We start from the raw sequence: 24223 nt of genomic DNA, 5'->3' as shown, positions 1-24223 counted from the left end.
CGTGCAATGAATGCTTGTTACGTATAACGGATTACGCACAAAATAGTTACACTGAAAAATGTAATCGGGTTTATAATGTATACGCTCACAAAGCTGTCTTTCACGCACCGTTGTAATCAGGATTACAAGCAATCTTTTGTTTTAGAACAATAGCTCATTATTCGCTCGTTTTGAATTCAACGTTATTATAAACGTTGTTTCGGAGGCCGTCAAATCGACGCGAAAATTAAAAGCAGCACGCGCCCGTGGTCGTGTATAATTTTCGTGATTTATTTGCGTCAACCGGTAGTGGCAAGTTTGTTTATTCGCACGTGTAATTAAATGGCGTATAGCTTGACACGAGGAACACTATAAGAATAAGCTTCAATGTATATTTCGAGCGGCAATTTAACATTTTTATTGCATCGTAATTATTGCAACAACAAGCGACGGGTTATTGATGTCCCCGATCATCATTCTGTGCGAAATTTATTAGTTTAATTAATTCAACGTGAAACCGGGCCGGAAAAAAATAACATCTAATTTACATAAACGTATATTTTCACCGCGTTGTTTTGCGATGATTTTACGACCGACTTGATATACCGATTACATAGGTGTCTATACGTATGTACAGCGTTATTGCGCGCTTTTAATCACATTTGCTAGCTTCCACTTCTCCTTCTCTCCTTGACAAAAGTTTTACAAGTGTACTAATTTTATTTCCGCGTATGAATCTGGCAAAGAAATCACGACGGAATTTATTCTCCAGCTGCTGTGAATATACCGTGCGTTCATCTTTCTTTCTTTGCGTTACATTTTCAAGCTATATATTTTCAAATTTTTGCTTTCGTTCGCATTATTAGGCTTATTATTGTCACAATGAGCGTAACGAATCGGGCAACCTTACCTCGGTGCGCCAAAGAGAATCGATAGCGGGTCGCTAACGAGAGACGTAAATCTATCCCGCAAATTCTATAAATCGCGGAGTCATGCCGGCGCAGCTGCTCGTACAGTTACTTTATGACGTACACGAGATTAAAATCAATTTATGGCACCAATTTCTCCTAACCAAATGAATTGGAAGGCGCGAAATTTCAGCGGACCACACGAAGAAACTGTCGGGAATACTTATGCAATGTGAAACGATGGAAACGCCAACGGATGCAACGTGCAGTTACATGCGTCACTTTCCACCATCGAATAAAAATAAATCTGTGTTTGCACGTAGAAACTTTCGATTGGGATACTATCATTTTAAGTATAAAGATATTTTACGAACTTCAATCCAGTTTCGTTGCATAGCAGTTTTATTATGATTTAACGTTGTTATTCGTTTTTTTCTTATATTTCGTTTTTTTTACAAATCCGTTATTTGTGTAATGTTATCCCGGCGCTAGATAAATTTTTTCAAGTGATATCTTTCTTTTCTTGATAAGAGACAATAAATTTTAGAATCTGTTAGAACCTATTTTACAAATAAGAAAATACTCGAACTTAATATAACTTTTTCAAAATAATGCAATTTTTTAAACTGTATCTATTAAAATGTATTATATTTAAATTTAAATATTAAAGCATTTTCTTTTAAATTATGCCAAAGACGTCAGAATTATTTCAAAAACGCTGAATAGATATAACATGTAAACACATGCGCATAAAATACATTAAGCAGTGAAGTTACACGAAACACGGCTCTAGTCGGGATCATCTCGCGAAGGTGTAAATAGACCATAAATCTTTATCGCGCGCCGGTGGACACGGAGAAACAGATAGATAGAAGGTTGGATAAAAATATCTTGTGATGGCGGTCGTGGACGAAAAATAAGGAGGAGTGCACGCGCGTGGATCTCGTCAAAGTAGCACCCTTTAATATGGATGCGTGATTTCCCAGGCGGGCTGTTTCATCCGTCGGACGACAAGCAGGAAGTGGCCTTTCGCTACGCCGCGGAGAAGATCAACGCCAACCGAGACATCCTACCCAAGTCTCGCCTCAGCGCCCAGGTCGAGGTGATACAGCCACAGGATAGTTTCCACGCCTCGAAACGAGGTGAGTTTCATAATTGAATCGGAACTCTCCGTCATCCTTTGCTCGCTTCAGAAATTTTCTCCTCAAGATCGGCTATTTTTATCGTTACTCAGCGTCCATCAGTGTGACGCGATTTTTTAAGTTTTGTTTTATTTAGAATTGAAAGTGTTGTCGATTAGTATTATATATCTGCCTTTATTATTTTTATTTTTTTATTATACCACGCATATCTAAGTAAAATATTGCAAAAGTACTTTTAAAGTTTAACAAATGTTTAATATACTCCCACATACATTTAGAATAAAAAATATGAACATGATAAACTTTCTAGCTTCTTCAAAATTTAGTTTAAATACTATGCAATTAACAAATCCAAAATCACAAAGATTTTACCATGCACAATATATTTTTATTACAAAAAAATTTTCTCTCACTCTAATTAAAGAAACGAAAAAAATGTGTTAAAAGATTGCTTCTTTATTAATAGCGTATATATAAATCAGAACATTAAAACTAAGAAATTAGAAAAAACTATATATCACTTCAGTTATAGTGATATGAATAAAAGTCAAATAGTTTAAGGTAGTAGCTTGTGCTATGCGAGCAAGTGGCCACTATATTGACGGGAAACTTCGCGTTAACATATCTATACATATATGGCATGCTAAACCGCGCATAATTGCCTTGAAAGTTCGTATGACTTGCTTGATGTGCGAAATAAACTGCATTTACACGATTGAGGATTCAACGTTGTTGTTCGCGTGAAGCTTCACCAATGCTTGAACAAAGCTGTCAGTTAATTCCTCGATGTGACGATCCCGTTCTCCAATACTGGAGCGCCCTAACATCCTTATCTCAGGTGAGGCGAAACCTCTCTAACGTTCAATCTTGTTTTACTTGCAGTTTCGGCACGTCTAGTGCATCGCGTTCGTGAATCGAAGTTAGATTTAACATGCTGAAAGTTTTACTTTATTCGAATATGCACTTTGCAACGTAATGTTTCAATGGCGGTCACTCGCGCAAATCATCCATGTTTTTTAAAAGTTACATTTAAAAATTGAATGTAATATTTTGGAGAAATAATATCTGAATATTCGAACGTCTTTTAAAATTATAAGTGTTTGCCTAAATTCTTACGTATAAGTTATAATGAGTGAAAATAATTATTTTTTTATTCATAAAATTAATATTAAATTGTTCTTTGTATAAAAATATGTATTATATACAAAATGTTCTACTATTGTATTATACTCAATAGTATAATATACTATTAAAGTACAATTACTTTAATAGTAGAAAATAATGTGCAAAATAATATGATTCGTAAATCTTTTGGACTCTATGTATTGAGACATTGCAATGTAGATGGAATATAGTACAATGATGGTATTTCTTTAAAAAATGATAAAACATTAACATATATAAATAGCAATAATAAATAAAAGAAGTATCTCAATATCTAAATATTCAGATATTATTTCTCAAATATTATTACATTCAATTATTTTATTATTTTATGTCATTTTTTAATTTAACTTTCTACTTCTCATATCTTATTCGAAAAACATGGTGATATATAAGAAGTTGTTACTTGATCCAGAAAGTAGGCCATGAATTTCTTTACTACGTTGAGAAAGTTTATAAGGTTCAATATGAAAATAACTCTGCATGATATATATTATACAATACAAGCCTGCAGTTAGTCGTTTAAGTATACATATATGCAGCCGGAAATTAATAACGTCCAGCACAAAATTATAACTCGGCGGATATTTGCGCATGGAATTAACCAGGGCCAACGTAATTACCATGTCGAGTTACTAAATGATTAAAGCGAACGGTGCATTCTAAATATGCACACTGGAGTCGCATCCAGTCGCATCGGTCAAGCCGCAAATGTGTGCGAGCGTGTGAACCGCCGTAAAGCGCGCGCACAGGGTAGCCGGATAGCCGAATTTGGCAGTGCTCCAGCACCGTATTACACCGTGAAAGCAATTTTATTGATAAACTTCTGTTTGCCAGAAGTTAACAAATCTCCTTGGGACATGCCGATCGCTACGGTCGAGCTAGCTGGCTGGGCACATTCGCCCCGCGCGCATTCGGCGACGCTCGAATTCGCTACCGTTGGGTCATTCAAAAAATTTATCTCCTCCTGTAAATCAGTGGCGAAATCGCACAGTGCAAGAGTAACGAGCATTCTGTCGGACGTGTAGCTCAAACTTCGTTAACAATAGGTGTATTACGTTATAATGGCGAACACGAGATTCAAGCTTTGTTAACAATGACGTATAATGAGAACATAATGCGAATTACGCAAGATTTGAGCTTTATGAATAATAATGTAGAGTAACATTAGGACGGATTCCAGATATTAATATTTTAATATAATTAAATATCTAGATCGCAAATTGAATGAGAAATTCGAATATTTTAAGTAATTTAAAGATGCAAATAAAAAAGACAATCAATTTATCTATAGTCAAAACATTTGGAATATTAAATGCGAATAAAATTTTGTCATTTTTGCTTCAGATAAATAAAACCGCATTAGATATATTTGAATGACTTAGAAAGTCTAATTAAAAATCTAATTACGAATGTTATTTAAAGTATTCGAATTGTCAAAAGTAAGGAACACACGATTTCAACGATAAAACGAAAAATAAAATAAAAAAATAAGTGAAATACAGTAAAAATATATAAATAAAATACAGTAAAAATAACTTTATATAGTGCTGATCGAGATGAAAAAAATATGGAGATATTCAACACTGCTATGCATAAATTATGAATATTATAAATACTGATAACAAATTTGTTGCCAATATTATACATATCGCTCATTTGCTGCAGCAATGACATAACTCAAGAAACACAGATTTCCAGAAAATAAAAAGTTTGATGAACATTTTAAATTAATAACTGACTGAAGAGGAATAAGAATATTTAGCTCCATATATATTGACTCTTTATTTAGTGTATTAAATTCTCACTATTTTTTGTGAACAACTTAAAAATGACAATTTTTTAATTATATCGTTGTGGCAAAGTGAGTGATATGTGTTGTATATGTATTGACCATTTATTTGGTTAGCGATGCAATTACTTCACTCGAGAGTCGCTCGAGAGAAAGAAAGACGAGAGAAGAAGTAGTACTGATAAACGGTTGTCTGCGACGTCGGACGCAATAGCGGGATAAATTAAATGCTGGAAATTCACGTCAAGTCTCGTGTGCTTCTCGTTGTTTAGGTTTCGTTCGCCCCCGGGGCGATGAACCTCTTCGTTCGACAAATAGAATGAGCGCATGGCCGTTTGGACGGTCTCGCCTCACGTCTTTTTATGATACAACGGAAAAACATCGGCGAGTGCGGTTCGCCTTTGTTCGCTTCGTACCTTTGCCATTGCAGCCTTTGGCAGCGCGGTTGTTGGCAATACAGTTTTACGATTTTGCCTGGTTATTTCGGAATTTTAGATAATACAGCCCGTCGTTCTCCGTCGTGCAACTCCAGTTGGAACGGGGGTTAACGAGGATGCGCGCATTCGATTAGGCTCGTCGCTCCACTGCGTCTCGTTGGAAAAAAGCTCACGAGGCGATAGCGGTAAACAGTAGCACGGTAGTTTCAGCAGAGACAGTTGTTGAGCTCGGTCCATGCTCGGTATATGCATTGCGCGATAATCTTTGCGAATAGAGATTTTCCCCAGTTCTTTCCATGTTTTTGCTAAGGTAGGGAAAATACACTTTGCCAAGTAAGCCAAATGGAACAAAATATTTCTTTACTTCAGCTGAAAATGTCGATTTTCACGAATAAACTTTGAAAATGCAATGACTGTAGCAAAATTTTATTCTCAGTTTACATTCATGTAAAGAATATATTTATTTAGGATCTCAAGATTTTAAAAATATCTATTAACTTATATATCTGTGATTTATTACATAATTTTTAGGGTCTTAAAAGAATTAAGACATAATAATCTTAACTTGGAAATTTACAGTGAGTGTATTATATTTAAAATTGTATAATTTTCATAAAATAATTTTATGAAAATCAGCATTAATTAGCATTAAACTTTGTTCATAATTATAAAAAAAACGATTATATATTAATTTGCGATTTATATAGATTCGAATAATTTTTCCCAGGAATAAAAATACGATAGATTAATATTTTTCTAACGAAATTGAAGATTTCGTGTGCACACGTAATACAGTTTGTGTTATATTATGTGCCGCGCGCGCGCGCACACACACACACACACACACACACACACACATACACTTCGTATATATTATTAATCGATTATCGTGTAACTTGCGTGAACGAAAAGAATCTTGCGAAGTTGAACGTTCCTCGGCGCTAGCGCGAAAATGAGAATATACCGGAATACCCTTGCGAAAGTATAAGAGACGCTTCGTGATATTTTACGCTTACGGCGACGGCGTATGTCCGAGGGAGGTTCCCGTAACTACCCACCGGGGAGTGAAGCAACTTGCCGCGCGCAAGCGGTAGCGTTGTCCCGCTCGTTTCGCTTTCGCTAAGCCAATTTCCTAAAAATCACCGGGATGAAACGAAAAGTTCCGCGCCGGGGCCGTAGGAGTAACCGGAGTAACCACAAAGCTGCGCGGCGACGCGACGGTGCCGCGGTGCCGAGATAGAACACGGTCCGCTCTAATTTTGCCGTAACTTTAAAGGTTTCTTCTTTCACATTGTTGCACAAACTTTCGAGAAAGTATTGGTGCGCGAGAAGCGTTTGCGAATGCCGTGGTACGTGATTTCGAAAGTTTGGAACGAGGGGAATCGAGAGACACTCGCGTGCGACGCGCGTCGTTAACTCTCCATTATCTCCAGTTTTTGAAACGGCGTGTATGTATATGTGTTGACCATGTTTAATTCACGCCTAACTTAAACAAGAGAAAAGAAAAGAATCTTATAAGAGAGCCGACGTTTTTATGGAAGAATTCTGGATACATAAATGGTAAATAGGTTGGAAAAAATACAGAAGTTGAGCCCAAAAACGTCAGCTCAAGAATAAATTTCAATAATAAAAATGGCATTTCTGTTACCGAGGGGAAAAAGAGGATTGTAATATGCCATCTGTTACAAATATAACAATTTTTCCAAATATAAAAAAATAATATAATCTTTTGATGGTCTCTATTATGATGTGATACAATAATGACAATATTGTTATGATAAGTTGTCAGATAATGAAAGAATTTTGATATAAAAGATTAATAAAATATACAAATTAGATAAAGTCTTATTTGTAGTAATATACTCTTTTTATCCTCTTTATATATAAAAAATTCATATATATTAAAGAAAATATATAATAAAGTATGAAAAGGAAATGTAATTTTAAAAATATACAAAATTATTAAAAGTTGCTTCAAGACCTAGATTCAAATTAAATAGCTTGCCACGATCTCTTTCACGACAATAAGAACGTATCGACCCAATTTTTTCTCAGACACTAATGAGCGGCCCGGAGCGTTGATCACAAACGTAATTTCTTCATTAGCAGTGGTGTCTTTTAGCCTGAAATAGGAAAAATGTCTACCCTGCATTGTCAGTTGACAGATTCTATTCAGTCCATGGCCATTATGAGCGATATTAAATTAATTTGTTATTTGTCTCCATTATTGTATGACGGCTTCTTTATTATGCTTATGATATATTTTATATTCAAAATATTTTATGCGCGTGTGAACTACTTTTTTGTTTAATTTAATTAGCTATATTTACAGCTGTATAAACTTAGATTGTAAATTCATATCCTGTCGCAAATATTTATTAAGAGAGTTTGATTTTTGAGCGAACAAAAAAAGAAAACTATTTAATGCAGAAAATAAGATGTTAATTAAAATGCCAGTTTGATCAAAGAATATAAAGCCAAAAGACCAAAACTTATTCTAAATAATAGTCCTAAACAAATATAATTTTGTTTAACTTAATGAAAGACATTTCTCGAAAGATTTTCTGCGGTTTTGTAATCAATTAATATTATAAAAGGATACATATACACAAGTATAAATTTCGATGCTTCGGTCTCTTGAAATTACAAAAGCGCGACGTTCTGCCTAACATCCCTTGATTCATTAACGCTAATTTTCCAATAGTTCTGAATATCGGCTAATAGTTATCGGTAGATTATTCCAATCTTCATAAACAGGTCGTCGATTTACGAATGACGATTAAACACGACCAATCCCGTGAGTAATTATACACGATAGCCAGGTGGCACGCGCTCATTAGCAGTCGTGCAAACAATACAGGTGCAAACCGCGTCCTCGCCGAATGTGGTTTGAAGTTTGAACATAACGACGTGTTGTCTTCCCGCGATGTGATTTCCGATCACGTTTCGGTGCGTCAACAGATACTATAGATACACGGCGAACGGCAATGAGATCGGCAGCAACCACAGAGCTAGGACGCGGGATAAAGAAAGGGATGGAATCGCGAGTTGTGCGGCAACGAGAGTCATGAATAATGTAGTCGCTTCTCGCGTTGGCAAAACGCTTTTTATTTTTCTGAACCTAAGGAAGCTATTTCTTACACGCTTGGTGAAAAGTGAGAAATAACACGGTCACAATAAGGGCGCGCAGGGCGACGTCGTGAGAATCGAGACACTACACAGGAACATGCGTGTATATTAAACATTTCTTTTTCTGGAAACGGGATTTTATTTCTCACATACTAAAAGCACATTCTAAGGCATTTAAGATTACAGAATTGTTTGTATTTATAAAATTACTATTTTCTACTTTAATATTTATATAATCATTGTGTGTGTGTGATAAATTAAATATGTTAAAAAAATAATATAACAACGTATAACTCTGTCATGTAATTTATAATACCATATTTTTCAAAGTATCACATGCTAGAATATGATGAATTTTAGAAATATCTAAAAATATTACAATATTAAGAAAACTACCTCTCCTGTGCATCCATATACTCTATGAAAGCTTAAAAAAAATTTACAAAATTACGTGATATGGTTTGAAACTGCGTGACATATTAGAATAAACAGTTCGTGATATTAAGTATATGCTATGAAATAAGTTGTTCTATTTCCTGCAAAAGTAGATAACACGTATAAAAATTTATTTACAAATTCTCAAAGACATTTGTTCTCTCTTTCTCTATATATATGTATACTCTTTTATCACACATATATAATTTCATAGTATATAATATAGATTTTCTTAATGTATATAAATTAAGGTGGTCCTTGCAATAAAGCGTACCAATATATTTTGTATCTAATAATTATAATTTGACGTGTACATTTGTGAATCTACAACAAACCTATGGCGATTTGCGCTAGATGTTAGGTTTGCGTGTATCCGTGGTGGATCTTCTAATCGTATGCATTAAATGTCACACCGTGCAAACGTCGTAACCGATTTAATCAGAACACGTAGCGCGTCTTGTTAAGGCCAGCTCAGAATGCTGGCCGCTTTCTTTCTCTCTCTCTCTCTCTTTTCTTCTCGGCCAGCTTGCGAAATGTTGGCGAGGAACTTACTCGCTCGGACCGTGGCAAGAGTGCGTTAGCTTTTCATGCAATTACGGAACGCGCATAAGGGTCGCTGCCTGCCTCGAAAGTGCGCCGCCGTAATTATAGTTTTGAGCTTTTCAATTATAACAACGGCGCCACCGCTGCTGCCGTAGTGCGCTCGTAAATGTTCTCTCTCACCCGTGTAATTCGCAAAATAATTAGCTCTTTCACTTCTTGAAAATCGCATTGTGCCTGTCCAACTCGGATATTTTCATTCGTCCCTTGCAGTACCTTCTAAAGTGACAATAGTTATTAAATCAGTTTAGGACACTGACTATATAATTTTATTTGGGTAACAAAAAAGCTGAATGCCGAAGTAGCAAGAACGGAGGAAATATAGAATTGAGTAATACAATTTTATGAAAGCAACTGCCAAGTGTTCTTATAATAATTAATAAGAAATTATTACGAAAATAATTGAGAATATCAGCTTGTACGTGTGTTTACCGTTTACTTTCGTATAATATTTTTTTTACGCGGAATTTATTCTTATCTAACTTACTATATAATATCTCGCGAAGGAAATTGGGCAATTGTTTCATAACATTTGAATTTAAAAAACGGAGATAATAACGTCCAATACCTAAATCACGATGCGTCCAATAAAATGCGCATGAAACGGTATGCGAAAAGCTATGGCGAACGTTATGAATACTTACGGGTCGCCGCAATTTCCGTCCGTTCCTTTCACCGCGCGTTTTTCTGTCCGCGGGGCTTTCGCGACGGGATGCATTGGATTGTGTTTTGCGCGGGCTTATATGCGAGCAATTAAACGTACCTATTTCGCAAACGCGAAAAAATACGAATGCAAATAATAGCAAAGATATTTTGCGAAAGCGATACAGCGGCTCTGTAAAATACTATTTCAGGTTCGCTAAAATGTACCATATATATTTTTATGGCAGACAAAGTTAAAGAAAGTATTGACTTTTGCATTAAGATATCGACAGTTTAAAAACGTTATATATATAAGTCATTAAGAATTTAAATAATATGATAATAAAAGAATAAGTTTCAAGAAAAACATATTTAATTACTTTTATCTTTAAAAGTAAACAATTAAAAATTGTGACGTGTGATGTGATAATAATTATAAAACTTTTATCCCATGGTTTGCAATATAAACGCATGAATTTTTCTTGAAACGTACATTAAAATTGAATGTACGGAAAAGGGAAACGTATTTACATGAGAGAACATGCTATATAGGCTCACGTTTCCGTATTATGAAGTTGTTTGATTAACAAAGGTAACTGTCTGTGTTTAGTCAGGACGATTTAATAAAGAAACCACAATGACCCTTACGATGAGTGGACTTTCTTTTATTTCTCATTATTTAACGTAATTCTTCCCGCTTCTCCCATCTCTCACGCAAGTCTTAGAATAGCTGACTATTTTCCCGGTAACTTCCGCTATTTTTCTCTTCTTTAAAGTACGCGCCGTTTTGCCGTCCTTAAAATTAAAATAAATTTACGAGCCGGCGAAGTTCGTTAAGAAGGAGATCCTCGTTATTTAGTAAATCTACTTGAAATTCTCGGATATGGCCCTCGCCGGTACAGTATAACTAAGAAAAAGTCGGAAGTGGTTTCCCATTTGCTGTATAAAACGACTCGCTTAATCTTACATTACGAATGTTTCTTCGTTGAGGAAATCCAATGTCGTAGAAAGGCGTCCATCAAAATTCATAGCGTATAATTAGGCATCTTATTAATTTTACATAATATTATTTTTGATTGCATGCACTAAAAAAATTATGTGTGAAATGTACAAAATATACCCCCCCCACACACACACACACACACACGTGTCCTGCACATCTTGTAAATTTTTACAACAAGAATGTCCGTTTAATTAATCATTTTTTAACATTCTTAAATACAATCGCAAACGTATGACAGTAAAATTTGTACGAATTAGTGTAACTTTTTTTTTTTTTTTTAAGACAAAAAAAGAGAGCGTGCGATATATCATATTTGTTGTATTGTAGTAAGTATTTAATAAACAATAAAAAACTGGTCGTAACGGAAGCTATTTGCAATGTACTAAGAGATCCTCTTGCAAAGCCGGTTAAGAGAATCCGCCTAAGTCGGAACACCAAACTATAGTGTAAGATACTCATAGAGAAGCACTTAAGAGTTCCGAACGATGTTATCATTCGCATTATATCATATTATATCGGTAGGGACCCCTCATTCCCCCTAATTGTGTACGCGCTCCGACATACTGCTTAATCGCCAGCAGACTTAGGGCGCTGCCCTAAATTATGCAGAATTAATTATCACAAGCAAATGAAGCTATCAACCGTTCATACCCGATCGCCTGAGGTGAAACAAATTACAACGGGTAATTACCATTATTTTGCAATATCAAATGCCGTTAATATATTATATTTGAATAGATATGTACCTATTATTGAAACGTTTACCATTTTCGTGGGAATTATATTATTGCCTCTTGCACAGACTGCGGATTTTACTACAAAAGAGAAATGAGTTTTCATTTGAAAAAAATAATTCTTGCAATCTCGAAAAATGGCAGCACACATGACAACAATATTACAGTCATTAAACATGCTCCACTAAATAAACCAATCTCTCGTTTGAAACACTTCTTTTAAACCGATACTGTCAAAACGATATCAATTTGTCACGCTTTAACCATCTCATTAATCTATCCAATCTATATAACAAATTACGACGAACTACAATGTAAACGTTCGGGGGAGCGGGCGAAGATCGCGCGTGTTCAGTATCTCATTTTGGCTTGGTTAATTTTGAATTTTCACAAAGCACAACGAGAGGCAGGTCCGACGAAACCGCCACTTTCGGTTGATAGACGAAAGTTTCGCTGGTATACGGTAAATCGATCGCACCGGCTGGCTCCAGCGATGGGCGGCGTCGCGCCGTTTATGGAACTCGCTGCGGCGCGATCCAAACTTTTTCCTCAATTAAGGAAGCGAGTTTCGGAGCTATAATTTCGTACCCTGCGTTTTACTACTTTTAATAAAATTAGCGACGCGCCGCCGCGGAAATCCTCTCGCGCTCGTACGACCGTTTCTTCTCCTTCCTTCTTTTTTCGTCATTCCTCTTCTTACATAAGCCTTTTCGCCATCCTCCCTTCTAATCAAATTAATTACAATAGCTCGAATAAAAATGTTATAATTATGCTATTATTCTCCGCCGCAGAGTTTGCATGCACTTTAGAGACTCGAAGCGAGAGAATCGTACAGAAATAACCGTGAATTTCATATTATACTGTGTAGAGTGATATCAAGTTAACTGATACCGTAACTTATCATGTTATCCGTTTATTATCTTATCAGCCTTAGAGAAATTCTATTTCTTCACAAAATAGATAAATGTTTGTATATAGGTATAAAAGTTTTCAACAGTATGCCGTAGTAGTACACGCGTTATAAAATTACAAAATTTTATATGATTTTATAAGATTGCGAAACTTTATTAAAAAATATTATGGCTTTATTAAAAATAATAATAATAAATATATATTGGAGCAATTTGTAAACTTAAAATAAATCTTTCTTGAATTATTTTTAAATAATTATTGTTCTAAATTACATGTTCAATTTAATTACACAAATTGAAGCTATATAAATACGTAAAGAAATTATTATTTTATTGGACAAAAATCTGAAATCTATGATACGACTATTCCGTTACACAAAGATTCAAGATTTACTACGCTTTTGTCAACTAGTAGCTCAGTATAAAACATTCGAGTTCAATATCTCGTATTGTTTCCAGCTGTTGTTCAACAAAACTATATACGCATGTGCTTCTCTCATTTATCTGCGAGTGTCGCAACAGAAATGTCGAGGAGTATCGGTAAACAAATGTGCTCGAACATCGTTGGTCACGCGAATATCGATACGTTTGATTCAATTTCAACTTGACCCACGTCAAACGATTAAACTCTTTTAAAGTGGAAATAGTAATCGAGTTTCTCGTGCGCAATATACATTTTCTGCCGAATCTCACGGGCAAGTTACGTTTCATTACAGTTTTATTTCAACTTCCAAATTACTTTCAAATTGAACATATTCAATTTTCTTCTATCAACAAAAATATATTTTATTTCAGCATTTATGATTGTATCATAAATATCAATTGCTGTATACAGGATACTGAAAGGGTTGTTATTATTTTTATAAAGTATAAGTTTAGAAAAGGTAATCCCTTATCTCTATAATAAATATAAAAAACTTCTTTGAAGACATTTTTTATATCTGGGTATTTTTTAGTATTTTATATTTACATCTATATTTTTACATAAGAAATGAAAATAGATTAAGGTAGTCGTCTCGTCAGGGCATGTATTAGATAAAGTTTTCGATTTCGGATTTTATATCAAATTATATGATCAGCTTTGCAGTCGATTTTTTTCTGTGGCTCCTTACCGACTATTTACACTAGAAAATCGATCTCGAAAATCACAAATTTTGCATTAATTTATACAGACGGCCAGAAAAAGAAGGCTCTATCACGATTTCAATCACATATTTTCGCATTTTTTGATTAGATGAAGTGAGAAAAAACATTGCTTTTTGTACATTAGATTTCGAAGAATCCGATGCAACCATAAAATATATAATTTACCGGAGATTTCGCTGCTAATTTTTTAGTTTATTTTAGTGAAAATGCGGTAATCGAGCAGACATTTTTTGGTCGAGGTGAGATTGGGAAGACTTGGCAACGCCGCTGGCTAATCATTGTAGTTGCAGGTTTCGTCTTTCTTAGACGAATTGGATAGTGATTGACACCCCTGTCATGCGTTTTGAAACCCTTTCTAAGTATATATAATAATTGTTAAAATTCAATCGAAAAGGAGATGTAACCTCACTTGTAACCTTCGACGACTCGCATGATCAGCTGATCAAAACGGAGAGTCAAATGAAAAAAATCACATAATTTGAAAAAAGTATTATATAACATATTTTGTCACGTATGAAATTTTACACCATACGTCATAAAATTATTTTTCCCTTAGCAAAAATTGCCTGAAATATATTTCTGAACGTAAAAACCTACAAACAGTCACATGACTAGCACGTAGCGAGACGCCTACCTTAATAAATAATAATGCGTAAAAATAGTCTCGTTTGTTTTGTCAAATTTATAATGTTTTTATTTTTTTTAATTCCGTAAAAGAACTTAAAAAAAATGTTGTATTGATAGGCTGATTAGTTAATCAGTTAATGGATTTATGAAACAGAATAACTGGTAAAGGAACGTTTACGTCATTTTATTAATAGGTAATAGCTGATTACAAATTGAAGTACCGCTATTGGAATATCGGAACGTTTTGTCAAACCGTGTGAAATGTTCGACAGGGTGACACATTACGGGATTACACAGGACTGCATCATCTTCGGTATTACAGGAATTCTATTAACTCCCGCCATCTTCTCACGAATTCTTGCCAAACCGGGAATTTTCTATTTTTACCTAGTGGCTAGCACTCGCGAATAATTTTCAAGAAAGGGCGGTCTCTTAAAAATTACTACGGCGTTGAAAGTTTTTGATGGGATAATACTTCCTCCTCTGTCAAAAAAAAAAAAACTCAAATAGTTTTGTGTAAGAATATAGCTTTCAATACATCAAATCTTTACATTCTGCATGTAAAGGTAATTTAATAAAATCAGTATGGCGTTTATTACAAAAATTATGGGAGTTTATATACATTTTTTAAACATATATAAATGTACACCAATGCAATATGTTGTTTTAATAATACTACTTAAAATAAAAGAACTATTTTCAAAATATAAACAATTTAATAACAATAATTAAATAAATTTTATTGATTAATAAAAATAGATATAAAAAATTATTAATGCATGGAAAAATTATTTATTGTATAAATTGTGTATAAATTTATATAACAATACAGATAATAATTTTTTACAGTAATAGGAAATTATTTGACATAAAATCTTTATCGATTATAGCAAATCGATTACAAATTATTCATTGTCTTTGTGGAACTACTTAATCCATGGAAAAGAAGTCAATTCCTGACTGTATAATGCTATATACGATCGAAATGCTAATAATATGGCGAGAATTAAATTTTCTAACGAATAATTTTCGATCTCTTTTTTTTAATGGTGAAAATCTAAGAAACGCTAGCAAAGAAGGAAAGGTACATAACTTCCCAAGTTAACTTTGCGGCACAATCCTTCGATTACGTTCATCTGCATACCAAAATATACGGCTATTTAACTTAAATTGAAATTTCAGATCGCGACAGGGACGATAAAAATAATGGAATTTTTTCAGAAAACACTTTTATAAATTTTATTCTCATTATTCTGTTTCGTCTTGGAATAATCACGGAATCGTTCGTTCTTTCGAGTGTAATTTAATATGACTGATTCGTATCTTTCACCATTCATGGAAGACTTATAAGGAACAAGATCGTACCTCATGCTCGAGCTTTCATACGACGAGCGTGATTAATTTTATGTAATTCCATTAGACACAGCGGTGAAGATTTTTGTCTCTAAAACAGTAGAAAGAAAGTTTCATCGCGGTCGGTTCTTGCTCCGCGTAGCATTTGTAGAGAACAATAAATTATGCTTGCATAAGGATGTCGGAGGGAGGACGCGAGAGGGGACGTTAATCGGATTGTTAGCGGGAAAGAGAAAATCTTACAATACAACTTTGCGAATGGAATATTCGCGACAAGCGGTTGACGACACGGCGAGTCATTAATAAATGTCCCGAGACGTCACCGCGTCGTTTTCTTGCAAATAAAGTGCTATTTGTTGCGCGCCGGATAATAGCCGCAAATAAATGCATCCTTCGTTGCACCCTGGTAATAAACGTCATCGAAATAAACGAACGCTTATGGCAAAAAGATATAATTTAGCCGTGGAGTATTAACATCTCACACCGCGCGCTCGGGGTGTATATCAATTAATTTAACAGTTAATGTTATCAGCACGTGAGCATAAAGTGATTATCAAGTAAATAACACGCAATTATTTTCCTTTTGAAAAAGAATTTTCTGACTTGTTAAGACTAGATTTAACAAAACTTTACTTATCGAAGCCTTGTCTCATTTTTACTGTTTTATTTTACAAATGTTCTATTATTAAAAGTCAATTTTTTACTTGGTACTATCTCACATCGATTTAAATTCACATCTCGAACGATACACTATTAACATTAAATGCTATGTAATTAAAAATAATAAAACATTCGAAATAAACAAACTTCAAAAGCGTTCGCAACACCGAGGGGTTTAACAACCCGCGGTAATTCTTACTTTCTGCAGTTTAATTCTCTCATTAGATACGAGGGTCCAATGAGACGCTGAATTCGCGAATGCTCGTGGAGCGTTCCACTGAAGCGAGCTTGGCCGCGCGACAAAGGAGCGGAATATAAGAGCGAGCTCCGCGCCACGTTCTTCCGACGACGATGCGGTCTTGGGTCGTGTTAATCCTACGCGCGGGATTCTAACACGGGAGGAATTTGCATAGTCGTAGGATTTTTATCTGCACGAGGGGCCATCCACTCCAGTCTGGTTACGGGGTCGCGGCACCGACGCCCGCGAACTCTTACGCACCATTGCAGGTGGTCCCGTATCCGCCGGTCCGCGCCCATCCTCTTCTCTCTCTCCCTCCCTCTCTCTCTCTCTCTCTCTCTCTCTCTCTCTCTCTCGCTCTCTCTCTCTCTCGGATAACGGTTGGCGCTCCGGAAACAGGGCGCATCGATTTTTCATTAAGCTTTAGCTCCGCGGACCGTCACCTCTGCTTTGCATACGCGCGCTTACTCGTCGCAACGTCGAATTCCCGGATTCTCCCTTCCACGAGGCTCTCACGCTCGTGCGACCGCGCTGTTTCCGATTACGCGACGCGAAATCCCACGGCCCATTTCCGCGTCCGCGTCGGCCGTTCCGCCGGAAGCGACGAACGAGCCAGGCATCATCTGCGCACGTATTCGAGATTCGAGCCCGATCGAACTTAACGCGCGTCGTCGCTGCGCGGAAATCATCGCGCATAAGCGTTGTAACAGTCCTTGATCGTTATAAATATGAAATTGTGATCAACGTCAATTTTTGTATTAAAGCGTGCAACTTTCACGCGTTATGTAAGCTTTCAAAAAAAGTAGAAATGTTAAACGTCTTTAAATGTTACGGCTGAAGAAGACTCGGTGAAGTCGAAACGTATACCAATTTATATACTGTATACATGCGAATTAATAAGTTAATTATTTAACAACTATTGCCGCTCGGTCATTGGCCCTTTCCATTTCAATTTTGTAATACAATATTATTCCCTTATGACACAATTTACTTGCGTGGCGTAATCTGATTAGTTTAGAAGTATACAAAATAATCCTCTCAAGACGATATTTCTAAAGCTGTATACGCGATAAAAGGATTATGTAAAGCTGGTAGGGATCTGTTTGACCTCTGAAAGGTATCAAGCTATAGGGATTCAGAAAAAAAGGACGATCGCGAGGATTTGCCGCGATATCGTTTGCGCCGTAGAGATATGCGTCAATCGTTTCCACGCATTTTCGTGCCAGTCAACGCGTAAACTGGGACGGATGGGCGGGGTTACGATGGAAACGAGGCAAATTTCGGGAAGCGAAATTTTCATTACCGCGATATCTCCTCCGCGGATTCCCGGATTCCCGGATTTGATCCGCGATCGAGCGACGTGTCGAAAGTCGTTGTGTGAATCTCATCGCGGACCGGGGGATCGTAACGGTTGTGCTCGCGAAGTTGTAAAAACTTTCTCATCCCGGGCGAGTTTAAGGTAGTTCGATGATGAAGGGCCGAAGTCACAACAATGTTTATGATTTTTTTATCAAATCATTTATATGATCATAAAAAAATAGGATAATGCATTGCAAAGCTTCGTAACGACGTAAAAAAACCAAGTAATTTTTACGCTGTAGAATAATATTTTGCCTGAAATAGTTGTGAAATATTTGAATAGAGTTGTGAAAATCAGTGCTTGAGCACCGGAAACCAAACTTTAATTATTAATTAAAAAAAAAACTGTACGGTGGATCGTGTTCACCTTCAACTATAGGCTTTCTCACAGCTAGTGTCCTCTTTCTATCGATATATGTATAATATTGTTCGGACATTTTTGGCTAAAGATTTTTCGCAAACTCGTGTTATTCATAGGAAAATATCTCTCTTCCTATTAGACCAATGTTAAAATCACCTAATTTTGAAATTAAATATCTTGAGAACGGGACGGTGAATTATCTTCTTTCTGGGCTTAATCGATTCAGGAGAGTTCCTTCTTTCGATATAAAAAATAAAACCTATCACTTTTGGCAAAAGTCGTTCATCATCGAACTACCTTAATACTCAGACGATCCGCGGGTACGGGCCGGGGTCTTCAACTTACGATCGCGTGATGAAATTTCGATCCCGGGTGGCGTGGGAAACCGGCATCTAGGTAAGCAATTACAACTACCGCGCGACGTTCGGGGCGAACGATTGATATTTCGGATAGGAAAGAAAGCTTGTTCCCCATTTTATTTCTTCCGACCGACAAATGCACTTTTTAAGACACATACGCGAAAGATATGCATGTTAGAACGGAACACAAAAGCTGTCCCGTAAACATATTTCTTTCATGAATATCCGAGAACAACGTCTGAATATCTTTCCGTTTGGGTGATGTCTGTTTGGATGCGTGCGTCTGTGGAAATAGGAAGAGATTTTCCTCTAACATCTTGCTTAATTATAATCTTGTTACGCGTCGTGGAGAATTATATTGGCTTAAGGCCGCGCAAAGTCACCCATGCGCCCTTATACTAATCGCCGTCAAATATCTCAGCGCGTTACCGAGGGCACTTACATACGTGGTCTAGTATATCAGGATGAGCCCGGCCATAAATGCCGCGCGAAGTTTCTGCGCAAGTTTCCCTCGATTCAGTTATACAGACTTGTTCCCAATCGCACGACTTGTATTGTACACGATCCTTAGACACACCCGGTATAATAGTCCTCCTGTCGCAAAGTCGCAGATAGGTTTACGCTAATGTCGCTGAAATTACGACGCTGACCCGGCTTTGTATAGTAGCTAACAATAAGACGCACCCAATGAGTACACAATCACCGAGTACACAATCGCGGTGTACAGGGCTAAAATACCGTTGCAAACGGCTTATGTAGCATAAATACATCTTAAGATGTTGCATTGCAAGTTAATGAAAGTAATTACATATAATGTTTTACATGTATATATATAATCTTAATATCTTATTTTTTTAATATATAATCTTAAAGAGAGAGATATTATTCTGGCAATCTGTTAATCTACGTCAAATAACATGACGCTTGTATTAATCGGAAAATTTGTCGAATATAACCGCGCGTATAACCAAATATATAATTATATAATATATCAATATCTAAATATTATTTTATTTTATATTAGTATACGCTTAAATGTCTTTATAATCAAGTTAATTAATTGCTTTGTTTACAGATAAAACATAACTAAATAAATTTAATTAACTAAAGACTGCCACTTAAAATTAACGAGTAACAAGGAAAAAGTGGGCTTGTGAGATTCAAACGCGGTTAATTGTGCATAAATTTACGTTATGTAATCGTTATAAATCGCACATTTCAAAGTATAATAAACAAAACAAAGTATAATAGCCGAAATATACGATTTATAACAATTGTATTAAATTGTTAATTAAATGGTATATAACGTTGACTCACGCGCATAGTTGACTACGTTTAAATTAATTTTTTGAATGTTTAAATTAACGTTTTGAAAATAACTTTTAAAGCTCATTTTTGCTTGTTACTCTTGTCACTAATAAATAAACAAGTAAAATTTAATTAATTTGTGATTATATACATATTTTGAAATACAATGAAGAATATTACGCATTTAATTCGTAAAATTTTTAATAAAACTTTTTGATCAAATATAAGCATTAGTATAAGTTTGCTTGTTTTTTGTGAATTATTTTTGTAAAAAGATATAATTATTGTACGCATAATTTATATAATATCAAAGATTATACATATATATAATGTTTTGCTTCCTATCTATATATTGTATATGCATAAAATGGAATTCGTATTATATAAAAAACTGATTTGATTTGATACTTCATGTCAAAATCGTTATCGCATTAAATTTAATCATCTTACTTGCTCTGAAACATCTTTAAATTCCGCGGATGTTTGTTTTTGATTACATAGCACTACGAGCATTGCAGGTTCGTTACGTATATCGAACGGTATATACTTGCGCGGCGGGTTTGCGAATGAGTTTGCGGAATTGCAGAGCAGATACTCGACAGAGCGACGCAGAAGACGTCGTCGTAGATTGTCAACGTCGCTTAGTACCGGCGCGGTGCAAAACACATATAAGTACATAGGATATCTGTTGCCAGTTTCGTGCCCTATGCGAGGTCACTGTCCTATTTCCTCAGGACGATAGAAGGGACGGTTATCGGTTGGTCGTGAATGGGGCCAAGCTCGTGGACACCAATTTTACGATAACGAACCACTGAATATAGATAGGAAATTGGAACGATCCTCGGCAGGCACAGAAAACGATCATTCATTATTTTTAATAATTGCTTTAATGTAATTTAAGAAATTCTTTAATAATTTAAGGAATAATTAAGGTTACTTGAACAAATATGTCGAATTATCGTTAAATTTGAGATTTCCTTATTCCTAGACTCGTTTACCGAATGCCAAGCAAGAATTTTGTGCAATAATATCAAAGAAAAATTATTATAAAATTTTTAATTTATATTTAGCAGATTTTCACATTTAATAAACAATTTTTTAATTTTTTATGAAAATATTATTATTAGATATTAAAATATTATAATATTATAAAATGTTAAACATATACAACATTATAAAATAATATTAGAAACAATATCAGAAATAATCTAATAATAAAACAAGAAACAAGTTGGCATGTGCAACAAAGCATGTTGCAAGTTCGATAATAATAGATTCTCAATGCATTTTATAAATGCGAATGGAGGAATAATACGAAATAGATATAGAGCCCGCAAATGCATACAAACCACTGTATTACATCCTTGAAGCACTGAATGCGATAAATACGATCAAGTTGCGGCAAAAGGGATTGCGATAGGTGGCTGACGTACGAGGCCAGACGTCTCATCGGACAACGTTAATCAACGCTGACTGAAACGCTCGCAAACCTAGCAAGATCCTCCTTTCGGTAATCGTGCTCGACTAGAGCTGGTTTATGTTAACCTAATTTGAGATTAATATCACAATGGACACTCAAGAGCTTTCTCAACATGATTAAACTATGTATGTACGGAAATGGTTGACTTTCCAAGTTAAATTAGAATTTTCCGCGCGTGCGTGCTGATATGAATATATCTCTAATAGTAAATATTTAACTATAAAAACTATATAATATTGATACTAAAATTCCGAATTAGATATTAGTATTAACAGAATACTAAAATTTTATATTTAAAAGATTTAATTAATAAAGCATTAATGTAACATACAAATCTCACTATTCGTTCTAGCCAATTAAATTTAGGATATGGGATATTGAATTTAGGATATTAAAGTTAGATTGTCCTTCTCAAGATTTCTATTTCCCATTAAAACGAGATTGTTATGGGTGAAAGACGCCTTGTATTTCTGCAGTTACGTCAAAACGACGAATCATTCGTGCGGTTCTGTTATTGTAAACTATTCTCCGCCTTATAAACATCGTTCTCATAACTCCCTCTTATGCACGGTATTCTCCTCTTTTACACATTGAGCAACATTCAACTTCATTACCAAGCTTCAACGATCGTTAGCTTTGTCAAACTTTACACCGCCTATCTCCTTCATTATATAAGCGTTCTCGGAGTTATATAAAGTTGCCTCTTTCCGTCGTGCTATTCCCTTACGACTTACGATATCAGACTCTTCAGTTGCTTGCACTGAAGTCGTTAAGTTCTATAACATCTCGATCAATCGGTAATCTTTTAACCTCTTAAAGAGTATTCGTTTGTGTTATCGCATTGACAATATAACCGTACAGCCGCATAATATTTTAGCAGTAAAGAATATCAACATCAAATGACAGCTATAAAAATTGCAGCGGTGATCTTCGGTTTATAAACGCATTATTGATTTTGACATTATTACGTAAATTGCGACATTTGAATAATCGATATTTTAATTTATGATATATTGATAATTAAAAAATCCACTTTTCCAGGAAGATCTGTGTAAAAAATAAGATTTGAAACAGAATACGGTTTTTTTTAGCAACAAGTCGATTTTTTTCTATTTCAAGCACAATAACATTTGTGTAAATTATTTAGTTTAATGCACAAAATGATACATACACTGAGAGAAAAATCCAGGTCTAAATGATCGGATAATTCGTTCGAAAATTAACAAACGGACACTTTTAATCGGAATAATTAAAAAGCCGATCAAATTATCAATGATATCCGTCTATCATTGATTGAACATTATTCTAATCTTGATCGGCTTTTCATAATTCCAATTAAAAGTATCGGATTATCCATTTGTTAATTTTTGAACGAATTGTCCGATTATTTATTTCTCTGATATGTTTCATAAAATGTGTACAAATTTCGGAGATACGATACATCTAGATATAACTTAAAATGCTGACATATGTATATACGATTTTTAGTTAGCACTCATTTTCGAATCTTTAATTCGCCACACTCTGGCCCGTGAGACCGCTCGACTTTGTTGCATTGTCATTTTCATTCTAATTAATTATTTTAAGCTTGTAATGTAGGAATTGGAAATACAGAGTCTGAAAAAGATGTTTATGATAATGTCAGGTCAAGAAAATGATTTGAGTTCAAAGTGAATTTATTATAAGGAAACTAGCAAATTATATTATTATGTGAAAACCGAAAAACATTTGCCCACTGGACCGGAATGTAGCGAGCTAGGGTTAACAAGACTTTATCAATAGAAACTGTGAGTTTAAAATTTAATATAAGAACACGCAAAACACAGGTTTCTAAAACTACATTTCATGAGATTAGAACTTCTTGGGATTTTGAATTTCAGTAGAATGCCACGATCTCGTGCATTTTTCACTCGCGATCGCGATCAGGCGGGCAATTCGTATCGATTGCTGTGCGAGAAACTGGAAATATGTATTTCTACACCGGTGACATTTTACACGTATATATCTTACCTTACTTACCCACCCGTCTACCTACCGGAGGAAAGGCGGTTGCCGGTAATGCAATTCCACGTCGCTGTACGCGAAGTTCTGCTTCCCTCCAGATGTACGCATTCCTGTTCGTCCTGCATCCGCGTTACGGCACCGCGATGCCACACGTTGGCATCAAGCGACCGGATAATGCCGTATGAGAAGCGTCTCTCGTTTGAAAATGTAATATAACCGGAGACACCGGAGCAGGAATGCGCGCGCGCGCGCCTCTACGCGCAAATACGCGAGATAGAGACATCGTCGTCCCTAAGCAAATGAAAATCGAATTCACGACGTAGACTTCGCACGCAATCCCGCGTGATCTTAGCTCCGTTTTCCGTCTGCGGAGTACCTCGAATGCTCATTTCTTTTCCGTTATGGATGCGCACGGAGCGCAATGCGCGTTTGCCGCTTCACAATTTGGCGAT

General features: G+C 35.4%; 2 protein-coding genes across 7 annotated transcripts in view; one reads left to right on the top strand and one right to left on the bottom strand.

Moving 5' to 3' along the window:
- Notum (palmitoleoyl-protein carboxylesterase notum) overlaps positions 1–24223 on the bottom strand; it is a 600456-nt gene that overhangs the window by 244321 nt on the left and 331912 nt on the right. The gene's annotated exons all lie outside the window — the stretch shown is intronic.
- Kair1d (Kainate-type ionotropic glutamate receptor subunit 1D) overlaps positions 1–24223 on the top strand; it is a 386506-nt gene that overhangs the window by 257460 nt on the left and 104823 nt on the right. For all 6 annotated transcript variants that reach the window (XM_077402624.1, XM_077402626.1, XM_077402623.1 and 3 more), the window contains one exon: positions 1874–2029. In XM_077402624.1, the coding sequence (XP_077258750.1) occupies positions 1874–2029 (156 nt within the window). The remainder of the gene's footprint in view (positions 1–1873; positions 2030–24223) is intronic.

This window comes from Temnothorax americanus, unplaced genomic scaffold (genome assembly GCF_048541705.1).
Source record: "Temnothorax americanus isolate GAGA-0224 unplaced genomic scaffold, ASM4854170v1 Scaffold16, whole genome shotgun sequence".
Taxonomy (NCBI): domain Eukaryota; kingdom Metazoa; phylum Arthropoda; class Insecta; order Hymenoptera; family Formicidae; genus Temnothorax; species Temnothorax americanus.
Note: the sequence above shows the minus strand (reverse complement) of the source record. Positions and strands in the feature narration are given on the sequence as shown.